This window comes from Mustela lutreola, chromosome 9 (assembly GCF_030435805.1).
Source record: "Mustela lutreola isolate mMusLut2 chromosome 9, mMusLut2.pri, whole genome shotgun sequence".
Lineage (NCBI taxonomy): Eukaryota > Metazoa > Chordata > Mammalia > Carnivora > Mustelidae > Mustela > Mustela lutreola.
In genome coordinates, this window is record NC_081298.1 from 119,150,879 (window position 1) to 119,164,793 (window position 13,915).

General features: G+C 47.4%; 1 protein-coding gene across 6 annotated transcripts in view; it reads left to right on the forward strand.

The window, feature by feature from the left end:
* Positions 1–6,467: 6,467 nt before the first annotated feature.
* The window catches only part of CRIM1 (cysteine rich transmembrane BMP regulator 1), a 189,020-nt gene continuing 181,572 nt past the window's right edge, over positions 6,468–13,915 (forward strand). For 3 of the 6 annotated variants that reach the window (XM_059188637.1, XM_059188638.1, XM_059188636.1), the window contains exon 1: positions 6,666–7,085. In XM_059188637.1, the coding sequence (XP_059044620.1) occupies positions 6,764–7,085 (322 nt within the window). In that variant the 5' untranslated portion in view covers positions 6,666–6,763. Of the gene's footprint in view, positions 7,086–13,915 lie in introns of all 6 variants that reach the window. The other 3 variants (XM_059188635.1, XM_059188640.1, XM_059188639.1) reach the window with 2 other exon arrangements.

Consider the following 13,915-nt stretch of genomic DNA (forward strand, 5'->3'; position numbering starts at 1 on the left):
GGAGCACCATTTTTTAAACTCTTTTTTAAAAGCATATTGTCTCTGGAACATGTGTTGGTTCTCTTAAATATCCCAACAAATACCCCTCCTTTGAGGATGAATTTCCAAGAGATTATAAAAATTAAGTTCGAGCCAAGTCGGGTGAACGAAGAAGGTAATCTACTTGAGTTATAGTATGTTGAATCATATATGACGGTTAAACAAGGAAGCTTATTTCCCCCATGGGACTACACAAGACAATTCCAAAATAAACATTATAAGAATGATTTGAGCACTTGCACTAAGTGTTTGAGGGAGTGTGCAGATAAAAGTTTCTGGAAGGCTGTCTGGCAGTGTCAAAAATAGGCATAATTTTTGGCCCATAATTAGCAATTCCACTTTAGGAATTTAGTAAAGGAAGTCAATGGATAAATGTTGGAAGATTTTGCTGAATGGGAAGGCACTGCAGCTTTGTGACAGTGACAATGTAAAACAGACAAAAACCCCTAACGGTATATTAATATGGTGTTATTAAATATAATGTGATATGCCCATGCCATGTAATAATATTCAGTAGAAATAAAAAGGATGCAGCTTAAAAATAAAAATGAAAGATGCAGTTTTTATCCTAAAGATCAATATGTCATGTATAGGTGTAAGTGCAAAAGCATTTATAAACTAGGATGCGTATCCCATTTTATATTTTATATTTAAAGGGGAAAAATAAGCCTTCGAAGATGCCTAAGAAATGTCATTAATGGTTAATATTTCAATGATGGAATTATAGGTGATGTTTCATTTCTTTTTTTTAAACTTGCTCATATTTTCTCATATTCCCCTAACCCTACATGATCATGTGTTTGTAGAGAATATATATTAGAAGTAGTAGTGTATAATATGAATTCTAGAGCCATACAGCCTGTGTTTGAACCCCATATTTTCCTTTCAAATAGGTGTGACATTGTATATATTATTTAACCTTTCTGTGTCTCTGGTTCCCCACCTCTAAAATGCAGGTAATTATGTACCTATTTCCGCAGGCCATAGTGAAGACTAGTCATGGTAATATACTCAGGAAATGGTAAATACTTCATAAATACTTCATACGGTAAATACTTCATAAATATTTCTTATTCAATAATTAGGAAAACAACAAAGCTATTTCCATTCTGAGAAAAGCACTAATCGGTGTTTTAACTTTTCATATGCAAATTAACAAAGAAGGCAAGATCTTGTCTTAGATGTTAATTTTAAGTTGGGTCCACAAGAAGACAATAAAACTGAAAAGCAAAGCAATTTACCATTCTCAATTTACTGCCTGAGAATGTGATACATACACAGGCTCTGACAGGATAGCAGGACTGGGTTCCAGACTGAATAGCCATCCACAGAGCTCTGAGACCTTGCAAACCACACAGCCCTCTGTGCCTCCAATTCCTCAACTGTGAAGTGGAGACAGCATTTAGGTATGGAAGGTAATATCAGGCATTGGCCTTATAGGACTATTCTGTGCATTCATTAAAATAACCCTTGTGAAGAGCTTATTAGCAGGCACTCTACAAAGGTTAGCTATTACTATTATTATCATTATTATTAATGATACACCCTTTGAAATATTATTAATGAACTAACCTTTAATAAGACTGGAATAGGTCCAAGAAAATATCACAAAGTCTACAACCCCAGGGCTAGACAGACTGCCAACGTAGGATCAATAGAAAGATCAGTAAGAAGCGGGGGAAAAAAGGTGTCTATCTGAGCAGGCAGAGGCTGCACAACAGGAGGTACTGGGATAGCACAGAGTGGGGATTTCTGCTCCAGCCTAAAACTCGAGGAGTCACTCAATGAGAAGGACTCTAAAAATAACAGTATAGGGACGCCTGGGTGGCTCAGTTGGTTAAGCCGCTGCCTTCGGCTCAGGTCATGATCCCAGGGTCCCGGGATTGAGTCCCACATCGGGCTTCTTGCTCGGCGGGGAGCCTGCCTCTCTCATTGCCTCTGCCTGCCACTCTGCCTGCTTGTGTGTATTCTCTCTCTCTCTGACAAATAAATGAATAAATAAAATCTTAAAAAAAAAAAAAAGGTAAAAATAACAATATAAAAGGAGGAGGATCGTTTTTGTCCATACTGTACGCTGTGCGGTTGGTATTCAAATTTGCCTCCATTTTACAAGGGAGAAGCCGATTCAGATAGGATAAATAACTTGTTCAAATGTGTGTAAACAGCGAGAGGGGAGAACCTGTGTTGTGCACATGCCTTACCGGGGTTCTAATTCCTCCAGAGCCGCTGCCATACACAGGCAGGGTAGATAAAACAGGAACTCCCTTAGTAAAACTAGGTACTAGGTGGTGATAACCTAGCCCAAGTACCAGATCCAGAGCCAAGATCAGATGGCTGAGCCCCCAAAGCTGGGGTTTCTCTGCTACTGAAGGGGCCCAAGCCCAAGATTAGCCCAGATAAGGTTGGCGAGAGCTGTGGGAGGAGGAGGGGAAAGGAGCAGGTTTCTTGTCCTAGTTTCTTCATAGATCTTTCTACTATGTATGCAACATCTTTAGAAAACAATGAGACTTTTTCTCTGGTGCAATTCAGTTCTAAGAGTGTGTTTTTCAGACTCAAAAGACAACTCTTACATTTTCCCTTTTGTTTCAGGAAAACACAAACGTCCCAGAGTGTGACTAGAGTGGAGAGATTGAACTAGACACAGTACCAAGCAGGAGGGCTCTAATATCAGTGGTCTGTCTATTGCTCTCTTATTTCCACTTTCTGCTAGGTCCCCAGCTGGGCATTTGATTTTTAGATATTTTTAACAATTTAGCAAACCCCTCCCATACAACCCCCCCCCAACGGCCAATAGAGGGCGGACTGTCTCTGCTTCCAGACCTCCATCTCAAGTATAGTCTAACTTCCTTTCCTTTTAGACCTGTGGGATTTGGTTTTGTGCACTACCTCCCCAATTTGGAAGATTCCTTCGTGTCCAACCACCCTTTCAAAGGCTTATTTTAGAGGCATTTACTAAAACCAAGACAGAAGGGCTGCGGACAAGAATGTGCATATATCTTTCTGCCTATAATTCTTCCTTCTCTTTATCAACTCATTCAGGCATGCATACATTCTTATAGGTCATGCACTGCCCCACCCCCCAATTTAATGGAGGCCAGACCTACTTAGAGAAAGTTTTATACTATACCATGATAAATGCTACAAGCAGAGGTAGTTACAAAATGTTATAGATCAGAGAATAAGCCCAAGACACTTCCCAGAAGAGGAGGCATTAGACCATATTCCTTGTATGACTCTATCTCTTTCATCTGTATATGCCTCCCAGGGTCTATGTTATTCCTTGGCCCCTAATTGTCACCACGTTGGGCTCACCCATCCTTTCTTCTGTATCTTTACTCTGGTCTCTAAAGATGAGGGAAACCTTTTGTGTTTGAGCCTCAATCTCAGCCTTGGCTTCTGGCCATCTAAGCGTTCCTCCTGGATCCCAGGGAAGAAACTGCTATTTCATAACTGAGTTCCGAGTTCACATGCTGATTTCAGATAAGGTGCCAGGCCCCTGCTTGTTTCTTATTTACTACTAGATACAAGTTTCATGTAACTCTTCCTGTTTTCTCCTTTGCTTCTCTATGAATTCTATGGCATAGGACCCCATATAACTTGAATTTTCTAAACTGATATACCCCTTAGTCTTAAGAATCTCTCCAGTCCTTTCTAAAGTTAACTTGAATTCCCCATGAGAAGTCAGCCCTTATCACTTTGTGTTTGTCTACCTTTCACCAGAATCCCAGAAACATGGATGGTGACTTCCATATTGTCGCTTGCCTGTGTTCAATCTCTAGCTTTCCCTAGCCTTTAATAAACTGTCTTAAACACACACACACACACACACACACACACACACACAAAAGACCTTGAGAATAATCATCCTTCTTTCAATTGACAGTGGCTTTCTCACTCTTACCTTTTTTTTCCATCACCCGACCTTGGCTTTTCCTGTTGAGTCCTACAGTGTTATCTGCTACATTTTAATAATGTCTTTATACTTGGATTTGAACAGAAATATAGATAACCTCTCTGCAAGAGTGGCAAAGACCTTTTAACACAACGCGACGATGACAGTTTGTTGGCAAATCCCACAGTGAAGTACGGGTGCCTTGTTGGGGTACAAGCAACAATCAGGTTTAAGTGTGGTGTGTTTTTATCTTTCTTGAATTCTGCTAATAGAAAATCGAGCATATTTCAAATGGCTTCACTAAGTTATAATTGCAGAACCTTAGGGTCTTTTTAACCCGACCTACACAACTACAGGAACTGTCTTTACAACACCTTTGGAAACTAGTCATCCCAACAGCTCTTTAGATCCTTCTAGAAAAACAGGGACATTTCCCCTGTCTACTATTGAACATCTTCTATCACCCACTGATAATCAGTAATAGTTAATGAGTCTCTTTCCCTCCTCAGGACAAAGAAAAAGGTTTGGAGAACCATTTAGTTTTCTGATGCCAGTGACTGGGGAATATTCCACTGGTTAACTCTGGCTCTTTGGTTCAGAACCGGAGTGGTTAAATCCAAATTATTTATAAGTATAAATTTGTTCCGAAAACAGAGAATTTCTTTTTTTTTTTTAAAGATTTTATTTATTTATTTGACAGACAGATATCACAAGTAGGCAGAGAGAGAGGAGGAAGCAGACTCCCCACTGAGCAGAGAGAGCCCAATGTGGGGCTCGATCCCAGGACTCTGGGACCATGACCTGAGCCGAAGGCAGAGGCTTTAACCCACTGAGCCACCCAGGTGCCCCCAAAACAGAGGATTTCAAATGCATCTTTGTTTCCTTTCTCCTTACACTGCTTTGCTTTTAACTTTTGGTTCATTAGTCAGGATTTTCAGGATCCACTTGGCTGCCACCTTTCCGGAGCCAGACTATTCTGGATCAGAAGGTCTGCTGCCTATTCCTACCTCACACCTGCCACAGGACCTGATACCCCCCCCCCCCCCACACGGGTGCAAGTCACTTTTTGTTAATCCACTGATTTTATTGACCTTGGTACCTACGCTGTGAATGGTGGGTCATTACAGAGCCTGTCATTTCCAGAACGTCTTCTGACAGTCACAGCAGGGAAACAATCACACACCGCATTTTGCATCACTTCAGTTACTTCTTCACCAGGGTTTTCACAAATAACATTTGCCACACATCTTCTTTATTAATACATGAACAATAAATAAGTAAACGGAAAAATTAAGAAAGAAAGAAAACCCACCACTTCTGGACAGGAGCTTGGGAAAGAACAGGGCAATGTCAGATGACATTAATGATGCATGAGATACACGGGTCCAATCATGTCAAGACTTGTAGTAATCCAGTGTTTGGCCTTACTCAAGGGAGAGAAATTCAGCTCTGCTACTTTCCATTCACCCCCTCCCATAACCTAGCGCCTCGGCACAGACGGCAGAGCGACCGAACACACAGGATGCGGACAGTTAAAATTCAACTCGAGCTCCAGCAGCCCTCGACCGTCCTCCCCACCCCCTGCGGAACATTTACCTAGACCGTTTAAAGCACTTAATTAATTCATCAGCAGCTTCGCTGGAGGCGTCTCGAGCTTCCCGAGACTCCATTACATAATATCTTTCACAAAGTCTAACCCCAGCTCGAGTGGAAGATGGATTCTCATCCATTTGCGGAGGTTTCCGTGCGTTCGCTTCCCTCTCGATCCGGCGGGTGCCCCAGCCAAGGCTGCAGCCACCCCCTCGCCAGCGAGCTTCGGCGGTCCCCGCCGCTCTCCGAACCCAAAACCGGCCCAGGAGGAGGGCCAGCCGGCTCGCCCTCGGGGCGCCCAGGCCACAGCCACGGTGGCCGAGGTGCCGGCGGGCGCTCGGGACGCCGCGCCTCTCGCTGCCAGCCGTGGGCGCCCCCAGCCCGAGCCGCGGCGCGCCGGCGGAGCCCGGGCGAGGGAGGCGCGCGAAGGCTCGGCCGCAGGGCCGGCTCGGCGCGCCGGGCTCCGGCCGGAGGAGCCGGAGGGGGAGGAGGAAGAGGAGGAGAGGAGGAGGAGGCGTGTGAGGGAGGAAGGGCCCGGCCGCCCGCCGGGGCGGGGGAGGGGGAGGGGGCCGGCCGGGCCGGGAGGGGTGGGGGGGCAGCCAATGAGCGGCGCGCGGCGCGGGGGGGTGGGGGGCGAGGTCTGGGGGATGAGGTAGGATGGGGGAGGGCGCAGCCCGAGCGGCGGAGGCTCGAGCCATAAACAAGCGCCCGGAGGAGCCGCGCAGGAGTGAGGCGAGCGGGGCGCGCGGAGCGGACGCCGCGGACCTTCTGCTGCGCCACCGCGCCCACTCGGCTGCTCGGGAGGCGGGGACCGGCCCGGAGGCTGCGCCGCCGCCACCACCGCCGCGGGGCCGGCCGACGCGGAGGAGGAGAGGGAGGAGGCGCCGCCAGCCGGGGTTGGAGCCCAGCGCCGCCGCCGCCGCCGCCGCCAGAAGTTTGGGTTGAACCGGAGCTGCCGGGAGGAAACTTTTTTTTCTTTTTCCCCCCTCCCTCCCGGGAGGAGGAGGAGGAGGGGAAGCCACCGCTGGCGCCAACGCTAGTGGGCTCGGGGTCGGCGCGGCCCGCAGCGGGGGGCGGGGGCCTCGCCCCGCGAGGGGAGGCGCGCCCCGGAGGCCCCGAGGGGGGCGGCGAGGACCGCGGGCTGCGGGTGCGGCGGCGGCGGCGCGTGTGCCCCGCGCAGGGGAGGACGCCCGCCCCGCTCCCGGCCCGGCTGCGAGGAGGCGGCGGCGGCGGCGCAGGAGGATGTACTTGGTGGCGGGGGACAGGGGGCTGGCCGGCTGCGGGCACCTCCTGGTCTGGCTGCTGCTGCTGCTGGCGCGCTCCGGCACCCGGGCGCTGGTCTGCCTGCCCTGCGACGAGTCCAAGTGCGAAGAGCCCAGGAGCTGCCCCGGGAGCATCGTGCAGGGCGTCTGCGGCTGCTGCTACATGTGCGCCCGCCAGAGGAACGAGAGCTGCGGCGGCGCCTACGGGCTCCACGGAGCCTGCGACCGGGGGCTGCGCTGTGTCATCCGCCCCCCGCTCAATGGCGACTCCATCACCGAGTACGAAGTGGGCGTATGCGAAGGTACGGCCGCCCGCCGCGGGCCCCCTCCCACCTGGCTGCGCCTAACAAAGTTTGGCCGAGACTTTGCCGAGGAGAGAGGGCTCCGCCAGAGGAGGGGGCCTCCGCCCCCGGGAGAGGGCCCCCGGGTCCCCTGATTCCCGCTCGTCCGCTTCCCCGGACGCTGGGCCGGCCGGCCGGCCTCGGGCGAGGGTGGATTTCGTGGGTGGGGATGGGCGGGTGGGGGTGGCCGTGCAGAGACCCTCACACGTGTGGCTGTTCGGGCTGGGACTGCCGGGGGGGTGGGGCGGAGGGGCGGGTCCCGCTCCCCGGAGTGGGGGCGTCGCGGGCAGGGGGCCCTGCGGAGGCTGTCGCGAGCCCCTCGGGGAGTCCGGCCCCTGCCGCCCTCCCCGCACTAGCGCAGTGGGCTGCCGAGGGCTGCACACCGCTGTCGAAAGTCCCTTTTCTGTTGGCGAGGAGACGTGTCTTCAGCTCACACTCCCTGCGTGACTCTTTTATTATTTTTTCCTTGCGCTCTTCCTTCACCGCCTTCCTCCTCTTTCGCGTGTAAATCAGTTTCAGCTCCGGAATATGTCAGCCCAGGGGAAGTTACCTACGGTGGTTACTCATTGATTTGCCTATTGAAAACAGTCAAAGGCTTTCTCTTCTGAATGGGGGCGGGGGGGGGATGCGGGGTGTTGCCCCTCCGAGTGAAAAGTTGTTGCTGACTATATTCGTGGCTGCTGCTTAAAGATCGGATATCCGCGTGTTTCCTATCGTGTTGCCGGTTCCTTCTGTTTGTCTGACAGCGAGGGCGGTTCTGCTGTTTTCTCCACGAAGCCTGGTGCACCTCGGTGTGGACACTGACCAAGGGGGAAAGCGGTTAGAGTAGTGAGCCTAACCTCGTTGGGTGGACCCTGAGAGCGGGGGTCGGCCCTGAGCCCCGCCCTCCTGCCTCGCTCTCCGGGTGCTTGGTCTGCTTGGGGGACTAGGGAGAGGCAGTGAGTTCTTTTTTATTTGGCTAATGGGCAGGACTCGGTGAGCACCAGTTAAAAGCGGGATCCCTGCTCCGGCTGACGTCGGGGTGACGATGCTGTTCCGGGCCGTCCTGGTGCAGAGCAGCTGCCTTACTTCTGGAGGAGCGGCGAGGAGGAGGGACAGGCGCCCCCTGACCTGGTCCGTTCCTTACTACTCACAGCCAGACCCAGGACACCGGGGAAGGGTTTCTTCTGAGGCATCCTTCTGTGTGTCTGTGTTTATTTATCGTGCGGAGGTACTGAAAAAGAAGGTAGCAATCTTAGGGGTAAAATGGGTCTATTAAAAGACTTCAGTTCTATGGCTTTCTTTAAATCCATGCACATTTATTTATACCTGTAGTTTTTAGAGTTTGGACAGTTCTGGAAAATCAAGGAGGCTTTTCTGGTTTGGAAGCTAGTGGGCAGTATGGAGTGAAGGGAACTCAGAGGAAAGGGGCCCTGCACTGCTGCACCCTTAGGACATTGGATGAAAAGAGTTGATTTGCCTGAAACACAAAAGCCTTCAGAGGTTAAGTCCCGTGTTAAAACATGTGTTTTTATTTCTCACATAAGGAAAAAAAAAATGGCCAGGAGATTAACTTCTGATACAATTTTATGTGTTTGATTTGGGGAATTCTGAATGAGTTGGACTAGAAGATGCATCTTTGAACCCTGCCACTTGGAGTGTATGATTTACTTAAGCCAACCTCCCATAAATCTGAAAAGAACAAGCAGCATGAAACAAGGCCAACTGCAGTGGAAACTGCTAGGCTCTGAGAAGGACTCTTGGAGGTTTTAATGATTTTAACCCTTGTTTTTGTATTTCTGGTTCTGGTGAATGAAATGTGGAGCTGGGGGAACATACACTGTAATCGAGTGTTTTGGCACCAGTCTTCCGGCATCACAGTATAGAGTTACTCTGGCAGTTTATCGGTGAGCTTTTCATTCCTCTGAAGTGATGGCATCCCTCTTAGTTTGATTTCTTCTGGTAACACCCCATGCACTTGGTGTTAGCCTCAAAGATGCTTGGAAGTACTTGTTTTGGTGATTGTATCTCAATTTGCCGTCTCTAGCAACACTTTTCGTTTAGCAAGACTGTTTGCAGTTGCCAAAACTGGGCACCCAGCATTTGGGGGGGGGGGGGTTGTCTAATCTTTGTAGAATTCTAAAAGCAGCAGTCAAGTTGTATTCTAAATCCATTAAACCAAAGTAAGAACACCTGGCATGATGCGGTGTTTGGATCTACACAGATACTGTCAATGGTCTGTCTAAAATTTAAAGTATTTTCACTTTACTACAGAATTTAGGGGAAATGTAGGATAAATAACCTTTTTTTTCTTTTTATAAAAATTAGAGGAGTCTTTCAATGTCAGTAATTACCTAGAAGAGGCTTCTTTTTTTCGTTTGCAAGATATTTCTCAACAGCTAGTCTTTCCCTCAGTTTCCATTTTTATCCAGAAATTCACACACTAAAGCACGATCATTGTAACTGACATGAATAGGAACTGATATATTTTATTCATGTTGAAGTCTCTTTCGTTGCGATTTTTGCACTAAAATGACCCCTACTGGTTGTATCTGTTAATGAAAACTGTTCTGAAAACTTACTTAATTCACTGAGAAATCATATTGCATGTTAAAGAAATATTATCATGACTAATCTACCGGCTTTCGAGGACATAAATTAAATACCAGTTATAGTTCGGTTTGCCAAATTGCAGTAGTTCTTACTTGTGTTAACTCTTCATTCTGGCTTTGTGGTGAAAAAAAAAAATCATGTTTTTTTACTGTGGTTCACAGGTAAATCAGAAGCAAAGATGGACCCCTTCCAACCTGTGGCTCACTGTCTTAAGTTTTTAAAGCACGCCAGCCCATAGTAGGCTCTCAGTAAATGTTCATTGAGCAAATGGATGAACAGCCTTCTCCATAGAAAGAATAGTGAGGAAAAAAAATTATCTGAAAGATTAAATAATATGAAGAGCCATGCCTTATGAGTCATGTGACATGTACACTCAGTCTTCTTTTTGGCATTGTTTACATGGTTATCAACCAAATCATACCTTTTTTTTTAAAGATGGTTTTGGTTTAAGTGCATTTTAAAAATCAGCCATAGAGCCAAGTACCTAAAGTTTTTTTCTCTTCTCTCTTGCGGTCTAAAAAGTGCTTTCTGGCCCCCCCGGGGTGGGGGGGACACAAGTCTTTACTGTTTCCACTCATTGGGTTAGTCCCTGTGGCGGTTTCTGACTTCCTAAGTGGCCTCTCCCTTGGCTGGGCTGCCTGCCTCCAGGTAAATCGCCTAAAAGCCAGAGAAACAAGTTTGAAACAAATTTGAATTCTGAACTCCTGAGGAAGAAGACTGCATGGGAGATCAGACACAGTTCTGAAAAATGACCACAGCGGGATTTTCTAGGAAGAATGTTTTGATGGTACCGTGAGGCTTCTATTTTGCAATGGGGGTGAGGACCATTTTCCCTCTTAAGGGGAATAATACATTATGCTTCTGTTGTGAGGCGTGGGGGCAAGCTGGGGAGAACATGGGCAGCCTTCTCTCTCTGCATAGTAAAAGAGCACATGCTGGCTTGGGTTTGACAGTTTGTGAGGACGGAGTGACATGGAAGCCGGCAGACCTTACTGGCTCTGCCCCGGGAACCTGGCTGTGGTAGAGCCAGGTGTTTGCTGTCGTAGGTAAGTACCAGCTTTTGTTTCCCATGTGCATCTTTACGCAGTAGCTTCGTCTTTATGCAACTTGCCGTGGTTTTTTTTAAACATGGCATCTACCAAACTATCTCCTTCAAAACACAGTCCTTTCATTTCTCCCAGGCGTTTGAACTTCTCCTTCCACCGAGTTTTCACGAGGCCAGTGAGGAGCAGAACCACACCAGGTTATGTGGTGGCTGCTTACAGCTCCTGTTGTTTGCTGGATCTGCTGCCTTTCGAAAGTTATAGGTTGTTTTGTTTTGTTTTGTTTTTCCTCAAAACCCTGGAAGAATGTGTTGGGGTCGGAGATGATGGCTCCTTGGAAAAGAATATACGGAGGATCTGAGGTCAGGCTGCTCAGGAGCCAGGTTTGTTTCCCAAACCAAACCATTTGGTTAATGCACAAGCCACACAGATCTCCTCTTGTTGCTCTGAAATGTAGGACTTGGAGTCGAGAGTCCATGGATTTTAAATTTACTAATTAAAAAGAGGGGCGGGACAAAGTTAGTACTCCTTTATTAGCATTTGAAAACTTGAAACACCCAGGACTCCTTGTTTTTGAGGAATGTGTTTTGCTTTCCATCTCCAAAGTCTTCAGGTGGAGTGAGCTCTTACAAAGAGAAGGCCAGCAGAGGGCCTATAAAATTACAGTACTAGGGTATGGGAAGAGAAACAAATGCAAGTAAACAAGGAAATAATTAGTTCCTCCCAGAAGTAAATATTGACAGAATATGGAGAGACTGTTCACTGCACACATACAAATGACAGGACTCGGTGACCTTCGCTTTGACTCTCACGCTTACAGAATCTACACTGTTATTCAGGAATCCGGTCACATAAAACACTTGGCAAAGGGCAGATGAATTGCATAGTACCAGAAAGGCAAAAATAGCATGTCTAGAGCTATTTGCTGCCATTAATTCATGCCCAACAGTGACCAGGAGAACCCACATGCAAGTGTGTTGGCAAGGCCGCCGTGAACAGGGTAATTGAGGAAGAAAACTGTCTGAAGACGCCTTAAGCTGTGAGCATTGCATCGAGCAGTAGGAGGTAGTTAGCAAGTTTCTGCAGTTTTTCGTGGCTTGGTTAGAGCTGATGACTTGGATAAACAAGGGAACGGCTTGGGGGGTGCTGGGGACAGACATTATGAAGTTGGGAGGAGTAAGTAGATGACCCTAAAAAGGTAAGGGAGTGGGAGGACCAAAGAATGACAAATGGGAGAAAGGAAAAATATTGAATTCATCTTAGAGCAACTGTGTCATCTTTTGAAGAATAATCCAAAACACATTCCAGACATTAATTGTGAAATTCTTGGGGGGGAAAAAAAGTGGGTGTGTTTAACATCTTTCAGGCGACGGCAGTAACGTGGCGGGATGGCAGCGCTGCTTTCGCGTGTGGGTAAGCCATGGTGAGACGGATGGACGGTCAGGGCTGATCGGTGACACTGTGTTCCGTGTGTGGCATGTGCACTATCAGGATTTTAGAGACACCCCAGTACAGCTCAATTAATTATTCAGAGAGGAAACTGGACTAGCCAAGCATGCATGAGTAACAAACGGAGAGCCTTCCTTTTCAGAGGTTGCATTCTCCAAAGCTGAATTTTCAGAGATCTGACTTGTCATTTTACAGAAGTCAATCACTCATTCATCAATTTCCTACTTTGTACCAGGCCTTCTGCTGAGGCAGAGGGCAGCTGGGGAGCTTGGGGACCTCTCAGATGTGTGTTCCCTGCCCTCTACACTCCTTCCTTCCCTTCCTCCCTCCTTTTTCTCCCCTCCTCTCCCTGTCCCCTCCCCTGTAAAACGCAGGTGGTGGGAATGGCAGAGGGAGAAGGAGAAGCAGGTTCTCAGGGAGCCAGACCACCCAGGGCTGGATCTCAGGACCCTGGGTTCACGACCTGAGCCACCCAGTCGCCCCTCCTCGACAATTTTTTCATCTCAATAAAGAATAAGGTAGCAAGACCTTAAAGGGTCTACTTCATAATACAAGTTCAAGCCAAGTAGAAATGATTTTTGCAAGTGTGTGTGTGATTAGTTGGGGAGTGAAATAAGTGGTTAAAATTTATTCTAGGAATCCTAGGATCTGAAATGATCTTTTCAGGCTCTGGTGGCATAGCTGAAAAGGAGAATTTGAATTCAAACTAGGCGTAAATGTATGATAGGAGCTCTTTTTGCTGGGGGATGAGATCCTACCCATTCTTCTTAGAGCCTGTGCAACATACATCAGAGTGTTTCCCAACATCTGAGAATGAGGCTGCATTCTTAATGCTTTACTAGCTGTGGTTCAGAATGGCAAGTTTCCTTTCCAGGGTGATTTTTCTCCTTGTTCTAGCTTGTTCCACTAGGCAGATGAACGTGGGCAGTGAGCTGAGAGGTGTCCCTTTATATCAAGCACCTTCCCATCTCACCCACTCTTCTGCTGCTTGTCTTGGCCAGTTAGCGTGGTCAAATTACGAAAAACCTCTGTACTTCGACAAGACCTCCTCAGTCTTCTGGCTAGAGGAGTAGTTGAATAGATGTAAATTTAAGAAAGCCCACAGGGTTAACACTTCCAAGTGTTCATTTTGGGTCCATGTGGAAAAAAAAAATATTAAAAGATCTTTTTTTTTTCTTTTACAAAACGAACAGATTTCAATTCCTTACCTCCCTTCCCCAGCCCCAGTTAATTCCCCATGCAGAAGACTCACACCTTGATAAAAGAGTGTCATGGGTAGAAACTTGGTTTCTGAGGTCAAATCTCTGCATCTATTTCTGTGCATCTCCTTTTTCTGTCTGTTTATTAGCATTAACAGTAGGGCTGCTGTAAGGATTCAGTGAATGAATTGCTATGAAGCCCTTGGAAGAGTGACTGGCAGGTGATGAACAGTAACAATGAGGGAGTAAGGAGCATAAATAAACCAACTTGACATGGGTGCGTTATGTTGTTCTGCTTAATCCTCATCTACCTGAGTAGGAGCATCAGTAGTTAAGAAGTTCGGGCTCTTAGAAAAAGAGCACGTTATCTGGTTCCGGTCCCCTCCACTCTTCTCCCCCAACACCATAAGTGCATTGAGTAAAGAACTTACTTAAGGGCTTCTAAAGCTATTTTCTGCCTTTCTTCAGATGCCCATTTGTTAAGCATTGTCTAAATAATTTGTATATT